Source organism: Rhamphochromis sp. 'chilingali' (assembly GCF_963969265.1).
Source record: "Rhamphochromis sp. 'chilingali' genome assembly, chromosome: 3".
Lineage (NCBI taxonomy): Eukaryota > Metazoa > Chordata > Actinopteri > Cichliformes > Cichlidae > Rhamphochromis > Rhamphochromis sp. 'chilingali'.
In genome coordinates this window covers 22,046,444-22,063,350 of record NC_137931.1, presented here as the reverse complement: position 1 = coordinate 22,063,350, position 16,907 = coordinate 22,046,444, and the positions used below count along the sequence as shown (strand labels likewise).

General features: G+C 40.4%; 1 protein-coding gene across 1 annotated transcript; it reads left to right on the top strand.

Moving 5' to 3' along the window:
• The first annotated feature begins 1,087 nt into the window (after window positions 1–1,087).
• Window positions 1,088–16,467, top strand: LOC308393762 (indian hedgehog B protein-like). Its single transcript, XM_080877738.1, has 3 exons — window positions 1,088–1,890; window positions 8,042–8,303; window positions 13,879–16,467. Exons 1-3 carry the CDS (start codon window positions 1,591–1,593, stop codon window positions 14,574–14,576), a joined length of 1,260 nt encoding a protein of 419 aa, XP_080733864.1. The 5' UTR covers window positions 1,088–1,590; the 3' UTR covers window positions 14,577–16,467.
• Window positions 16,468–16,907: the final 440 nt, after the last annotated feature.

Sequence of the window (16,907 nt, the reverse complement as noted above, 5' to 3'; positions counted from 1 at the left end):
CAGCAGAGGGCTCAATGGGCTCTGAAACGGTGTTGGGTGGTTTGTGAAACCGGATCTGTCCAATAAGCCGCTCAGTTATCCTCAAGTGATCTCCCTGAATGTAGTCTCTGTAACCCCGACAACAAAGCAGCCGGTAAGCATGTCAGGGTTAATTTTGTTCCAGTGTCTCCAGTTAGCTACATTCGGTACCAGTGAAACCATCTGTGATGTGTGTAATCTCTGAATTTAAGAGAACCTTTCTCCTCAGCAAAGATTCACAAAAGATGCTATTCAGCCCAACTCTTTGAACTGTGTTGCTGGTTATACTGTAGCTTCTGAAAGCTCCAACAAGGCATTTAACAAAGAAATGAGTCAGAATCAAGAAAGAAGCACCTTTTGGAGCACTGTACCAAAGTAGATCATGTTCTTTGGTGATAAGGCAGGTAAAACTGCACTTAATGGCGTCAGCTTGTCACTGTTGAGCTTTTGCACTCATTTATGTAAACATTTGTCACCTTTAGGTTTGTTTTATGTTTAGTTTCTATGATTTCTGACTTTTTCCCCTCTCAGCAAGCCACTTATAAAAGAAAAGCCTGAAACATGGACGAAGGCAGTCACTCAAGGTAATCAAACCCAAATTTAAGCGTCCATCACCTTGAGGTGATCTCAGAATTCAGGGCCTTTATTAATGAGGCAGAATTATACGATTTTAGTCCTTTAAAGCCTGAACTATCGTCACGTGTTCGCTTTTAGTGTGTTTTTGTGTAAGTCGAGGTCTCTGTGTCGTCGAGGTCCCCCTGCTCTCGCTTGATGTGCTCACAGCTTCGTTGCCCACAGCAGAGCTGCTACCTGCACTGAGGAAGGAGGGGTCATGCGCGCACCTGCGCTCGCCCTCATGCGTCTCACCTTGGGAACGCGGGTCCAAAGGACACCGGCCCTCGCGGGTCTCGTGGCTCTGTGTTTGCGTGTCCTCGGCGCAGGCCCGAGCCGACAATAAACGGATGAAGGCGGCCGCGATGGGAGGAGAGGACTGAGTAGAGGGCAGGTCCAGAAGGGCGCGGTCTCCTTCTCCTCCTCCCGCGGCACCTCGTGTGCACTGTAGCTTCCTGCCAGCATTTCTGCCAGCCGCCGCGCGCCACAGCGACGCATTGAGAGGAAAACCGAGAGACAGAAACCGCTGCGGGGACACCCCGTGACCGCCGTGTCCAACAGCCTACGCGCCGCGCGCCTCCGCGTCTGTCTCCGAGCCCGTTTCTCACAGTTTCAACGCAGAGGCACAGCTTTGAACCTGCTTGCCAAGATAAACTCACCTCTCCTATTTATGCCCCTGCACTCCGCGTGCACTCGGGACACGCAGTGCGTGAGCAGCGGCGCAGAGAACAGGTTCACTTCTCTCCAGCTGGGCTCCAGCGGCGCACTGGCCACTTTTACGCGCCGGGAATGGCGACTTCTGGGGACTCTGGGATGAGTCCTGCTCTGTTGTCTCCGCTCTAAGATTACAAAGGGGAACCCACGCGTGGAAGGAGGGGACACTCCAACAGAAATACAGCGGAGACATATTGGCCTCCCGCAGTAGGTGGGAGGGGGGTGACACACCGGCCGCCAGGCGGAATGCTGCTCTCGACGCTGGTGACGTGCCTCGCCGGGTGCGCGTTCCTCCTGTCACAGGTCAGCGAGGGGTGCGGACCGGGCAGAGGCAATGGCAAGAGGCGGCCGCCGCGGAAGCTGGTCCCTCTCGCCTACAAGCAGTTCACCCCCAACGTGGGCGAGAAGACGCTGGGAGCCAGCGGGAGATACGAAGGGAAAATTACCCGGAACTCCGAGCGCTTCAAGGAGCTCACCCCCAACTACAACCCCGACATCATCTTCAAGGATGAGGAGAACACAGGTGCAGACCGCCTGATGACGCAGGTAACCCTCCCAGCTGCTGTAGTGCCTTTAAGCCCGACTACAGTCCGGCTCAGAGAGAAGCAGGCATTTGTGCGCAGGAGGTCTGTGCACTTTGCCCCGTCTTTAAACGCGTGGACGCTGTTATCTTGTTGACTCAAAGCCCTTCAAAGAAAGACTCAAAGAAAAACGGTCTTTGCCAACAAAATAATTTTATCACATTCATCCCCTAATGATTTTAAATGAAAAAGATGCGCTTTAAAACAGATTTTCTCCAAGTTGGCACTGATTTAAATCACAGCAGCAGCTCTATTAAACTTTATCGTCCTTTTTTTTTTTTTTTTTTAATAAATAAAGCTACAAGTTTAACTCAGACATTTCTTGGGGGGCGAAGCACGGATTAGCTGAATAGAGTCTAAAAGTCCTGCGAAGGCTGAACAGTAGAGGTTGGAATCAGAGGTTCACTGTGGGCAGCTCATGCGTAAAAAAGTGGGCAACCCCTTCTAAAAATGTACGGCGAGCGGTCGCTCTTAATTAAAACACTATGTCCTCTGTTTCTACATCATGTTTTTTTGGTGGAGAAACAGCCAAAAGTCGTATTTGGTTAGAGCCCGGGGTCAAGCGTGTGCTCATGTTTACAGTTTTCGTTTTTAGCCTCACTGGTCGAGTTAACAGTCTCCTTTTTGGACTGTCAGAAATCTTTACGACACCGTCACTGATGTGGCTTCGCGTGGAATTTATTTGACTCCCTATTTCCCCAGGAATAAAGTATTTATATCTGGGTCTTGTGACCGCGGGCTTCCTCCCTGAGCGTTTGTGTCCACAGACCCACGTGGGGAATGAAAGCGCGCACTCCGGGCTGGAGCTGTCACCTCGCTGTACACGCTGCAAGAAGTAGAGGCTGAACAGACATGTGCAACACCTGCATGAGCGAACGAGTTCTTAACTGAACCCGATTTATAACGGTTATCTACAAAATCAGGACACTCGAGCGAATTCTGGAATGAACCATACCAAGTTAATACAGGGCCAGTATTGCCGATACCAATACCGATAGCTTTAACCTATAACGGCACCCTATAGGTGAGAGCAGTGTGTCATGATGTATGGGAATTTGTCATTGATTAGCGAATTTAATAACCATGAAATCACTTTTCGTGATTTGTTGTGTTAACTAATTATTGATTTTACTTTCAACAATAATTAGTTAACGCAACAAAAACACACCTTTTAGCTTTTTGTGAATTTTAAAATGTTGAAGCTTGAGTTATATTTTTAAATCTCTATAGAAAATTACAATTTAACATCAGTAAGCTGCTTGCTGAATGTAGAGGGTAGAAACAAAGAATGGACCCTATTGTACTACCATCATTGGTATCGATATTGTTGATATTTGCCTTGACCCAGCTGAGGTTTTTTTTTCTTACTCGTGTCACTTTGCCAGAAAATTGCTCTAAAGCTCAAAGCCTCCTTGGTGTGAGCTTGATTAATGAATTTAAGGCTCATAAAGGGGACAGGTCTTCTCCAAGCTGGACATTTTTTGCAGCACGCACTCGGAGCCGCTGCTCGTCACCGGCGCAGACCTGCACACAATTTATGAGCCCTAAGCCGCAGGAGACAGCCTCCTGTTTGTCTTTTACTATTCCGCGTTACTTTTTTGTTTGTTTTCGCAGTGCTCCTGTGCAAAAATAGCCCACTTCACTTGTGCTGAAGCCTTAATTATACGGATTTTCCCCCTGCCTCTTTAGATTTTATTCCCTTTTTCCTGGGCGCTCCTGAGCTGCTGCATACAGACGCGACTGTTCAGGGGTCGAAGCCGCACTGCAAAAAGTGGCACTTTAAAACTGCATTTATATCGTTTAATGTCATTTTAAAGGTCATGTGTTAAGCTAAGCAAAAGTGCAACAACGTTTTACCAACATACACGATAAATCTGCGCAGATTTTTGCGGATTATTTGGAGCTTTGATGCGTAAAAACTGATACACAAAAAGCGAGACTGTTCTTTAAAAAGTTGATTTTTGGAAACATTCACTTGCATTTTAGAACGTTTTCTTAAGTAGTTTTTTTTTTTTTTTTTATCTCTTTCATCCAGCTAAAACAGGACCCACAAGACTAAACAGAACCTTCTCAGACTCAGAGGGACACTTTTTGCAGCGCAGAGTTGTGCATAAGCGCATGTTGTCGGTCTGTGCGCCCAGTGTTTGTGCAGCCAGCGGTTTGGTGCTAAAACCGCTCCTACAGAAACCCCCCGTCGATCTGTACACCTTGAAAGGAAAACCAACAAAATCTATCGTCTGATTTATGAAGTTCAGCTCCTTGCTCTGACCGCAGAGAGAAAACACAAGACGTTTTTTTTTTTTTAAAAAATCCACAGTGAACGCTGTGAAAAGGCATCTGTGGCCACCGAGCCACGAGCTATTCTTATCACAGCCAACATGGGGGGAAAAAAGACATTTATGGGGTTTAATCCCAGTTTGGAGCCTTAATGAGCCGAGATTCATGAAAGGCTGCATCACTGAGAGACGCTTTCAGTGGCAGCTGCGGAATGACAAGACTGCCTCCAGCCACACAGAGTTCATTTAATAAGATTTCTGCCACTTAAAACCAACAAAATCTCCTTCCATTCAAAACCAGAGCAGATGAAAAAAGTTTGACTGTTTAACCTTTCATTTGATGGGAGTGAGTGTAATCTTGGAGGGCAGATTTTCCATCAGATTTCATGCATGTGCAGTGCACTGGGAATGAAATTATTATGAAATTACTTTAATAGAATAAAAATGTGTTGTTTTGTTGGCAAATTTTGCTTAAAAATCTCCAGTTTGGTCAACAACTTGTATTTATTTGTATTAAAATTGGTGAAAATGTTGTTATTCAAGGCATCGTCCTTCAAGATTGCTTTAAAATCCAATAGTGGAGGAAATAATCGGCCAAACCACTGATGAATGACTCCTGATTGACAGGTTATCAGTCAATTTTGGATTTCTTTCTGACTTTCAATATAAACCACAATTTATGAACTTTAAAAATGAGCTTTATGGTGTATTGATTGAGAACTAGCCCATAAACTCATCATGAAAGAGTTTAGTGAGGTCACACAGAGCAGGAGAGCTGGTGGTCCTCTTCCCATAGACTTCTATACAATCAAGTCTTCTTCTTTCTTTCTTTTTTTTTCTTTTTTTTTCTTCAACAAAGGGAATCACCCCCTGGTGGTCATTAGAAAGACTGCAGATTTAAGGCAGTCTTCAGATTCAGAAGCTACTGTATCCTTTATATCGTTAAATCTGGTTTTATTAACATTTAAATGACAAACGCAACATAATCACCGACGGGGAGTCATTAATCACTACAAGTTTGTGATAGATAACCCTCTACGCTGCTCTTGGCTTCGCAAACACTAGAAACCACATTAAAACTAAACAGAGCGTATCTGAAATAAATCCCACAACCACGACTAAATTAGAGATTTGAAGTTAAACATGCCCACGAGCCTTTGTACTGGCTACTGAGGAAATGTTTCCTCCTTGGAGAAAATGTATCCAGAACTTTTATCCTCTGTGTGTGTGTGTGTGTGTGTGGGGGGGGGGTTAATTAAAAAGAAAATACGCATTACTCAATATGAGTAATTTTTGAAAAAAAACAAAAAACAGTTTTAAGTAAGTTCAATGAATAACAAAAGATTCATCCCCAAGTGTCTTTTTAAAACAAAACAAACAAAAAAAACCCATCAAAACCAATGAGGCCTGGAGTTGGCCAAGCCTGACCTAAAATTTCCACTTATTGATCAGCAATATTAGTTTTTTATTTTCTAATTACTCTTTGTCTTCATTTCATTTTGACTCAATTTAGCTTCAGTTTAGCTTCCTGAATAGATTTTTTTTGTTCCATTTTAGTTTTTAGTTGGAGTCTTTCAAATAATCATTATAAGCTGGACCTATACTAAAGGCAAGAATCAGGAAAATAAGTACAGTTATTACAATAAAACAGAACCTTTGAAAGTTGTTGACTCAGAGTCTTGTAGACATCTAGAGTCCCAATAAACACGTCTAACCTTCCCTCATCAGTAATTTTTAAATAAAATCTTTATCAAAGAAATGGTAAAACTAAGTATATTTTCTCTGTACTTTTTAAGTTTTATTTTAGTTTGTTTGCCAAGTTCACAAAATCATATCAGTTAATTTTAATTTTCCCCCCAAAAGTCTGGTTAACTTAAATATAAATAAAAACTAAAGTGTTTTTTCAGAGCTAGTTTTAGTTTTCACAAAGAGGAGACTGTATATAAAGGATGGACACAATGACCACAGTGTCATGTAGTTTGACGATTCAATGTTTGCATTTTGGACTCTGTTGTTCTTGCTTTTATGCAACCAGATGATAATGTTTGGGTAAAAAAAGGTGACTTACTAGGTTATCAAACTAAGTTAACACGCTGCATCACATGGACAGAGCATACCGACTTCTTGGACGGTCTGTTTGCACAGTCCACTAATAATGCAAACTTTAAGCCTTAATGCAATCTAAACTGGTGAGTTTGATCGATAGATCGATAGATCTCCTTCTCTACATTTGTCATGAAGAGGGAAACTAAAGCTGTCCACATGTATTTTTTTAACAAAGATTTTTCTATGATTGTTTTGAAAAAACAATACCCACGCAGAAATGTAACAAAGCGACATCGAGCAATGTCAGTAGTACGCCAAAACAGGTGGTGATGTAACCCTTACTGAATAGAAGTATTAGGCCATCAAAAGTCCACAAACAGTAACATGGCTCACAGTCTGACATCAGAAAGAAGATAAAGGCATGCACCTTTCACTCCACGTGTAAAAGCATAAATTTCTGAAAGTTTTCACCCTGGAAGTTTTTCAAAATCTCCCTTTTCACAGCATTTACACAGGAAAAAGCTCTTTTTACCAAAAGACCTCTGCACATATCCAAACGCACCAACTCTTCAGACTAAACATGTTTATTTCTGCTGCTTAAGCTTCATAAAAAAAAAACAACCCAAATCCTCTTCAGGCCAGTAAGTGTCACAGCTGAAACCCGTCTATGAATTGGCCTCTGGTGACATCTGGAATTGGTTTACGCGTTAATAACCAAAAATATTCATCCTTAAATTAGGATCTTTAATTATCAGCCTCTTATAGTTGTGTTTTTAATTTTCTATAATTTAACCTCCTGGGACCTGGCATCCACATATGTGGTCATCACATTTTGGGTTGTCTAGATCAAAATACAAAATTTTGCTCTACAAGGGTCTGATTTGCACTTAAGAGGACATTATACTTCCACTGTTCTATTGAAATTTAAAACAAATGTCCTTATAACTGGATCTCATTTTTCTCTGAAACAAAAAAGAAAAAACCTGGTAATTCTTTGTTTTAACATTCATCAGGTGCCAATCAGCACAAATAGCAAAGAGTAATTAAAAAAGCATGCCATGAAAGAGTTCGGGTGTTAGGAGGTTAATGTGACTAAAAATGTTCAAAAATTAGGGGTTTAAAAAAAATGAAATGGGGGGAGGAATATCTAAAATTCCTTAATTGTTGTCCATCTTTAAGTCTTTGACTGCTGTTAGTTACATTTACTCACAGTGAGACCAGGACTAGTGCCTGTCTGAGAGGTTATCCAAGACGCCGTGACTGCTGCCCTGACAATGCAGCTCGGGTGTGGATTAGATAAACGGGGCAGACTGGAAGGTGAGATTTGTGTATGCCGGAGCAATGGGAAGGGAGGGGAGGGGTCCTTCAATAGGCCCTCTCACCTCCTGTTTGCTCACCCTGACCAGACTCCAGGTTTAGAGGGACGCTGAGGACCTCTTGTTCTTGTAGCCGCCACCACATGTCACCCCCACCCAGCCACCCTGTAACCTCACAGTCCCCCCCTCCATCCGTCATAGCCTCCCTCCTCCGTTAGCTCACCACAGAGAGCAAACACCGGGCTGAGCTGGGACAGCAGGCTGGAGCCACAGACAAGGGGGAGAGGGGTGAGGCAAAGGGGGTTTGGTGAAGTCCACGAGAGAAGGGGTCTTTGTAAAGAGTCTGTGTTTTCCTGGTTGGTTTTAAAGCTGCGCAGCAGCAGAGGATGAGGCTTCAGTCCCCAGTGAACAAACATATTCACATAAAAAATGCAAATATATTGATCCAGACACGTCCTGTGTGCCTCCTCTGTTGCAGCGCTGCAAAGACAGGCTGAACTCTCTGGCCATCTCGGTGATGAACCTGTGGCCTGGGGTCCGGCTACGGGTCACCGAGGGCTGGGATGAGGACGGCCACCACTCGGAGGAGTCTCTGCACTACGAGGGCCGGGCGGTGGACATCACCACGTCGGACCGGGACAGGAACAAGTACGCCATGCTGGCACGGCTGGCAGTGGAGGCTGGATTCGACTGGGTCTACTACGAGTCCAAATATCACATCCACTGCAGTGTCAAGTCAGGTGAGCGAGTGCGCCAAATCACAGGAAGTAAGAAGCAAGGTGTTCCAGAAACATGGATAATATTAATATGTGTCTACAACAGGGGTGTCAAACATGAGGCCTGGGGGCCAGAACAGGCTCACCAAAAGGTCCAATCTCAACCCCTGGATGACTTTGGAAAATGTGAAAATTGTTAATGAGAAGAGCATCAATTTTTAACTGTTAGCTGTGTATTGTGTCAGTTTTACTCTTATTACTGACCAAACTAACATCACCCACACCCTGTTAGACACTAAAGCAAAGAAGCACTGGACTAACCATAGAAACATAAAAAAAAACAGGAGTTGAAGTCTTTTTTTATTTTTATTGTTAGTATTCAATTAAATACCAAAAAAGTTATGTTTTTTTATTTTTAGAAGTCCATTAGTTAACAGAAAAGTTATTTTTTGTAGTAAGTTTTCTATTAAATAACAAAAACGTTCAATTTTTTTATTGTTAGTTGTCGCGTAACAGAAAAGTTCCTGTTTTTTTTATTTTTAGTTGTCTGCAGTAAGTCATTAAAATGTTCTGTTAATTACATTAATTACAACAAGCTGCCAGTACTTTTCTTGTAACTTCTCACTTACAAGAAAAGACATGCTTACAGAGATATAAGATAAACAATTGAGAGGCAGTGACTTTTGCAGTCGTATCCACTTGGGACCAGATCGAGTTTGACACCCTGGGACCTAGAAGCAGGTAATTATTTCAGCCATTTATTCATGTACTGAGATTTCAGGCACCCTCTAGGTAAATTGCATGTAATTTTACTGCAGTTTTGTTAATAAAGCTTAAACTGCTCTATTTGGATTAGCTCTGGCAGCACAAAAATGTCCAAATGCAAGGATTCATATAATCGGAAGTGACTTCTGAAGCGCGGTGAAGTCTTTTATGCTTTAATCAAATATAAACTAAAGAAATCTAAATGTTTAAATACTCAAAGAAAACAGGATCATTTTTATTTCCTAATGACGTTAAATCTTTTTAAGACATTTCACAGTGAGCCACATTTTTTTTTAAATTTTAGACCTCACAGAAAGGAACCGTGTTGAGTTCACTGCAAGGTTTGAAGGTTTTGTTTTTCAGCCTCCAGTCATGGCAACTAGTGATGCCACAGACACGATTAACTCAAAGTGCTTGGTGAAGGTTAGAAAAGGTTTGTGGTTTTGGTTAAATATTGTTCAGAAAGTCAACAAAACCATCGTCTTCCCCTGAATGATTTTGTAGCTTGAAACTGAACTCTTTCACGCTTAGGGGCAAATCTTCTAAAGCCTACAAATGCTTCATGAAAGCCAAGCGAGGTGTTATCCTTCTCTTTTTTTCAGTCTTTGTGTGAGCAGAAATGTAAAAATGCAAATACTAGGAATTGTTTTGTCAAGATAGATTTTTTTTTTTTAAAAGAAAATGGACTCTAGATTTCTTGAAAACTTGAAAAGTAATATTACAAAAGTATTAAAAAAATGTAAGGACACAAGTGGACCCTAGCAGACTTAGAAAAACTGCAAAAAACTATAACTTACCTAAAAAAGTCAAAGGATAATATTTTGCAATCAGAAATCTTAGTTCGGAAACCTGACTTCCTAAAGGTCTTTCAAAGTTCTTCTATGCACAATTGTCTGCTTTTTTACTCATCTTCATTCCATTTCTTGAACTGGAGACTTTATGATAAATGTTTTTGTTGCAAAGCTACTTAACACTGAGTTATGAATTGTTGAAGCAAAAAAAAGTTTCCTAATTCAATGGATGAACCCGTGTTGTGTCTACACTTACCAAAAAACGTAGCAAAGAATCAATTTTATATTGTATCTTACGACACTTTGTTGCAAGCAGCCTGTCACAAAAATACATAGTTAAATACATAGTTTGTTCTTATTTCTTCAGTTGAATCTATGAAAAAAAGTCTCACGGGTATTAAACAGTATCTTTTCACCGAAAAGGTGACTTCAAAGACACATCACATACAGATTTGAGTGTCTCATTGGGCGAAAAACATTAAAATGAATCAAGACCATACATATAAACTTTACATTTAAATTAAATGTAACTTACTTAGCTTTTAAAAAGTATCTCTCATCTTTTGCTCCTATCCTCTCTCTCTCCAGCACCACATTAATATTCCCCTAATGTAACGTTAGCTCACAAGCATATTTTGACTTAAACTGAATGGGGACAGCTTGTGTGTTTGCTGACATTTGTTCACATTCAGTAGGTGCGAACACAGCTTTATGGACTTTTGCATGAAAGAAGTGGAGACCATAAAATGCCTGACAGACTATTCATCATTTATTACTGAGCTGTAATGTTAAATGATGTCCACAAATATCTGATAGATGGACTACTGAGACCTTGCAGTGCTTTACTTCACTGCACCAAGAAACCGTGAAGAAAAGCAGCTAATTAACCTACCTGAACTTTTTATTTCGCATGCCAAACTTTCTTGAAAACTTTTAGGTATTTTTGCTGGAAATGCAACTCGTAATACTTGACTCCATCAGGATGTATAAAGAAGAGACTGCACGTTCTCATCATGGTTCAAACTTCTCCACATAGCCACTGTTCTCAGGGTGTCTGTTATGAAAAGTTACAGTTAAAAGTAACACAGATGTGCTGAGAGTTGCACCCTCTTATTAAAATGCATCCACTTTAAACCCCCAGTGACACATTTTACACTGAGTGGTAACTGAGATTTTCCTTTTCTTTCTCCCTTTTCCAACCTTACCTCTCTTTTCCCTTCCTCTTTCTCCTGCTCCTCTCTCCTTCCCTCCCAGATCGGGTTGCGAGGGCCCAGAACTTGACTTGATCAGAAGGGCAACCAATCAAGTTGGTATTTTTTTTCATGTTTTTGATTTCTTCTTCTTCTTTTTTCTCCTAATTTTCTTCAAAATTCTTCAAAATATGACAAAGAAAAGAAACTGGGAAGATGAACTCTTTGACAACAAACACCCCTGCCCCCCAAATCCCTTTAAATGCAATTAAAAGCGGGGCAGCAACAAGAGGAAACAACCACTAGAGGGCAGCAAAGTGCTGGACCGCTATAGATGAAAGACTGGACTGAAAAATTGGGGGTGGACGTGAGAAAAGGAGGAAACGGAGGGATTGATGGAGCATTTTAACTCCTACTGATGCACATTTCACCTCATACTTGAGCTGTTCCCACTGTGCTCATGTCATGAAGCAGTTAGGAAGGTAATATTTTGGGTGAAAGACGTGGACTTTTTTGTTCTTTTATTGCTCTCAGTATAAGGTACGCTCAACAAATGATAGAAAATTCAGAATAGATATATCATGAGATTACTGAAACTAGAAAAGGTATAGTTTGTTTTAACGTTTAGCTACACTGATTCCATATTTAGCCAAAACTTTCACCACAAATTATATTTAATTATTTACCCTTCTCTTCCCTAACACTACTGTTTTTACTTTCAGCTCACAATTTACATCATTATCCCATGTTAACGTTCAAAATTGCTCATCAAGTTTATTTAAAATCTTAAAGCAGACGTATTATTTTGGATTTCATGTCATGGCATTTTTCTATATTACAGAATTTAATCTTGAATAAAGAGCAAGACAAGATAGAGCAACATGTGCGATGTTTTTAGTCTGGAAAACATGAACGAGTACAAGGTTCATGTTTTGAAATTACTAGAATCAAAATGTGTAATTTTAAAGTCATAATTAGGACAGAAGTGGTTAAAAAAATTCAGAGGTTATGAAAAAAATGTAAAAAATAATGTATTAAATAAATACTGAATTAAACTTACATACTGATCCACAAATATAAGCTGTCAAGTCAACATTTTGTCTTATTTATTTCAAATGTTTTGGGTTACTAATAAGCTACAAATTAATTTTACTTGCTTTTTCAAAAGTATGTTACCAGTTTAGTCTAAGAAATGGTTGTTTCTTTATTTCAAAAGTCAGGATATGACTGGCTGGTTTTCTTGCTCTGCTCCTTCCTCCTTCAGGTGACTTATCTTATCACTTGGCCTTGGCTTTCCTACCTTCTCCAAATATTTATCCCCAGATAGACTTGAGCCCTCAGGGGTTACTTTCAAGTGCCTGAACTCATTGCCACGAACACAATCTGGGCTGGGGACACATGTACGACCCAACATGCACCTTTATGAAGGAGGTTGTGTTTGACAGGCTGGTTATTGTTCTTTTATGTGCAGCGATTGAAAGGAAAGAGTCAATATTTGGCTAAAGGGAGGTGGAGAGATTTATTATGTTATCAAGAACTTTAGTATGGAAGTCTATTACTGCCCCCCCAAAAACTGCACATGCAACACGATTGGGAGTTAGAAATGTAATAAAAAAACAAAAACAAACAGTTATAGTTATGAATTTATAAATCCAAGTTGTAAAAATAAATTGTATCTAAGTAGCTTAACAATTTGGGTTATTAGTTGTTTTGGGGGGGGGGTTCAAGGAAAGACAAGAACAAAGACCTCATGGGTCTAAACTATGAGACGGATCCGAAGTGTTAGAAATTAAATACATTTTTACTCAAAACTATAAGACATTAGATTAAAAGTGTTACTTCTAAAAGCCAATTTTGTGCTGTTTATTCAAATGTATAACAAATCCTGAAGGTATTTGTGTCTCAGTGTTTAACACATTTGCTTGGCAAATGAAAGGCAGCTGGTTAAAATCAAACTATGGAGCCACCAGCTGAAAAATAACATAACATATTAAGACACAAGTCATTACTATGAGATAAGGTTCGAATTGTGATGTTTTTTGCAAATATTTTATTAACAGAAAATCTCAAACATTTATTGGCATCTTTAGTCTAAAAATTGTGTCAAACTTTGGGATTGTGAGTGTGATAAATAATGTAAATAAATAAATAAAAACATTGTTTATAAGATGTTGGTTTTTTTAAATTAAAATATTGTTCGTGATGAAATATAATCCCTCACACAAAAGAAAATATGCTTTTTTTGTTGTTGTTTTTTTACAATAAAATTTGAAATTATGGAAAAGCATTTTAAAAACTTGTTGTAAATAAAGATTTTTATCTTGATAATGCAGATTAACAAAATATCTTCACTTTCTTTCAAAATATCAGAAGCTTTCACATTTTCTTTCAAATGTATAATTAAAAAAAAATAAAAAATTACGAGCCCCACACGGAACCCGACGTATTAGCCAGAGGTCCCTTTATTACCGTTCGGAGCCGCGGACCTGTTTTATATAGCTGCAGAATAGTTTTCTATACGAGATTGCTGCAAAAAATGCAGCCTTACCTAATGTCCAACCTACTGTTACTCATTTATATTACGATTTAAAAATCTAGTTAGTGTTGGTATGGCGAGTAACCTTCAGTAATAGTAATAAATCACACAGCAATAGTACATTCATGTAGTTATAAAAAGCATGATAATATATTAGGTAATCCAAAGTATTCAGAATACGTTACTCTCATTGAGTAACGTAATGGAATACAGTACTACATACATTTTGGGGCATGTATTCTGTAATCTGTAGTGGAATACATTTTAAACACTGTCCAAACCTGATGGCTATCTTTTATCTCTGTCTCTGTCTTCAGACCACTCAGTGGCGGCTAAGTCTGGAGGTTGTTTCCCTGGTGAGGCCTTGGTCATATTGGAAAGTGGAAGTCAGAAGCCCGTCAGCGATCTGCGACCCGGTGAGCGAGTCCTCGTCTCGTCAGGCAGTGACGGTAGCGGTGAGCTTGTGTTCAGTGAGGTCCTGACTTTCCTCGATCGGGACCCCAAGACCCGGAAACTCTTTTACACCCTGCAGACTGAAGCTGGAGCTCAGCTCTCACTCACTGCCGCCCACCTGATATTTGTATCCAAAGAGAACTGCTCAGAAGGGATGGTGCCAGCCCGCAATGCCCTCAGGACTGTGTACGCCAGCAATGCCCAGCCGGGACAGTGTGTGCTGGTGTCAGAGGGTAAAGCGGGACAGAAGCACAGGGAGGGGCGTCTGTCTCGGATCAGCCGGGTGACAGTAAAGGAGATGAAAGGGGTGTTTGCGCCGCTGACCCAGCAGGGGACGGTGGTGGTGGACGGGGTGGTGGTGTCCTGCTACGCAGTGGTGGACCAGCACTCCCTTGCTCACTGGGCCTTTGCCCCACTCAGGCTGATCCACAGCTGGACTCGGACCACTGGGGGCCACAGTGATGGGATCCACTGGTACTCGCAGCTTTTACACTGGCTGGGGAGGAAGTTGTTGGACTCAGGACGCCTCCACCCGCTGGGAGTGGCTCAGGACAACAGGTGAGGAAGCTGAACTGCAAAGTAAGAGCCAAATAAGACCCTAATGAACTTCCTGCGGCGATGGGAGACATTTGGCTTCCTGCTGAGGCCTGATGGGAAGAATAAAAAAACTCGAAGTGACACAGATGAGACCAAATGAACATTCAGATTTAAAAAACTGCACAAACAAATGTTTTTTTTGTTTGACATTTATATTTGTAAAACACTATGAAGCAATAATCCCTTAAAACATCCTTATTTAACTCTAAAAACACGTAAATTGAAAAATCCATTAATTATAAAATTAAGACGATGGTAAGGTTGACATGAGTCTCCCTTAAATTGGTTGGTTATATGTTGGTGGGTCAAGATACTTATAGGTTGAAAATGATTATAATTTTAGAGGTTTCTACTTTGAAAGCTGTTTATGGTAAACTGTTGATATTTTCTGGATTATGGGAATTTTAATGTGATTTTTAAACAACACAACAAATCCCATGAGGGGAAAAAAGTGATGTATTTTAAGGGTTTCCTTTAAGATACTGTTAAAATACAGACATATATTAAAAAGACTTGTAACCATTAAACATAGTTTTAGAAATAGAAAAGTTATTTGGTTTTATTAACGTTTTAAAGGGGTTTGAGCCTCCTGTAATTTCAGATAATCTCTTAATTTATCCCATAATTTGTCCTTAATCTGGTGTAAACCTCGAAACTCCCTGATTATGGAAATTGTATCTGTTTTCACCTGACCCCAAACCAAACCTCTAACCCTGAAAAACTCCTTTTTTGTTAATTAATGGATGTTTCCAGTTTTCAAATGAGCTACTCGTACTACACTATGAAATCTGGGCAGATTAGTGTGAGATTTAAGGTGTAATTTTAAAGGATTTTGTTTCATAGTGGAGCCTGGGTTGGGGTGGAGGGCTGTGCTCTTTGTAAAAGGACAAAATGTTGTTTTTTTTTCTCCAACACTTGTACTTTCCTGCTTTAATACAGAGATTTTAGAATGAATAATAGAATGTATTTATGATATTATTTGTTTACAGAAAATCTAATAATGTTTATGAAGTTATTATTATGGGAAAAGAGATATTAAAAAGATTTATTTTTGAAATTAAATTATATGGAAATGAGCCGAGTGGTGCTGCCTCATTTCTGTCCCTGTGACTATATTCTAAAGTGGGTTACAAGCTGCGGTCCAAGTGAGCAGGGTATTTTTGACATAGCGACACAGAAGTGAAACTGAAATGTTTCAGAAAACAAAACAAAACAAAAAATAATATATTACTAGGCTCAGTGTTATTAGCCCCCTTGAAAAACTGACCTGACCTGGGGATTTTCTTCTGATTTACACAGGGTATAAAAACAAAGTTGTCACAGTGTTAAGGAGTTGCTAATGTTTGAAGAAAGTGTAGTGAAGCAACAGCAGTGGTGGGAGTATTATGCTGTGGAGATGCTTCAGCATGTCTGGAACTGAGAATCTTGTCAAGGTGGCAGGAATCATGAAGAAAGAAGGAGATGTGGCGATTTTGAAAGAAAATATCTTTTGGTGGTGCAGCGGTTAGCACCATCGCCTCACAGCATGAAGGCCCGGTCCTTTTCTGTCTGGAGTTTGCATGTTCTCTCCAGGTAATCTGGATTATTTCCTCAGACATGCATAGAGTTAGGTTAACTGGTGTTTCTAAATGATAAAATTATAGACTGTGGTAGCCCTGTGATGGATTGGTGACCTTTCCAGAGTGTACACCACCTCTCGCCTTCTGACAACTGGGATAAGCTCCAGAAGAAAATGGATGGATGGATGCTGAGGTCTCAGTTTTCCAATCTTCATGTGCGTTTATCCTGTACTCTGAGCTCTTGGATTACCAGGGTGTAAACAGGTTTTCAAACTCTGATATGATGCCCTTTGCCATCCTGATCTGTGCTGGTCTAGTAATAAAAATATGCTTCATGAAACGTCTCAGGTGGAGATATTTACACATATTTTATGTTCAGACACAATTCGTGCCCCCTTTCTTCAAAAGATGTCATAAACTCATATTTTTATTTAAGGTCATTATAATAACACTGCCAAAACTTACAATTACCCAGAAAAAAAGAGGACAAAAAACACTCCGAGAGACTAAATTAGATGCACAACACATCCTCAAGACACCTGTCTTCAGGTGCGGAGGTTTTACCTGGACGTGCCTTTACTGACACCTGCTGGCTGCTCACAAAAGAAGCAGGTGAGTTTTGTCAGCTCTCGTGTCTGTCGGTGTATTTCTGCCGCTGATGAATGTGCGGCCTTCCGAGGGGGCATCGGGGTTGATTTAGCGCTCGCATCTGACATAAAACCCGCTTCGTGCGCATA

Excerpts from the sequence above, each read along its gene's own strand:
- LOC308393762 (XM_080877738.1), top strand. The coding sequence starts at position 1,591 with ATGCTGCTCTCGACGCTGGTGACGTGCCTCGCCGGGTGCGCGTTCCTC. Across the intron at positions 1,891-8,041 it reads CAGACCGCCTGATGACGCAG|CGCTGCAAAGACAGGCTGAA; the intron begins GTAACCCTCCCA and ends CCTCTGTTGCAG. Across the intron at positions 8,304-13,878 it reads CCACTGCAGTGTCAAGTCAG|ACCACTCAGTGGCGGCTAAG; the intron begins GTGAGCGAGTGC and ends CTCTGTCTTCAG.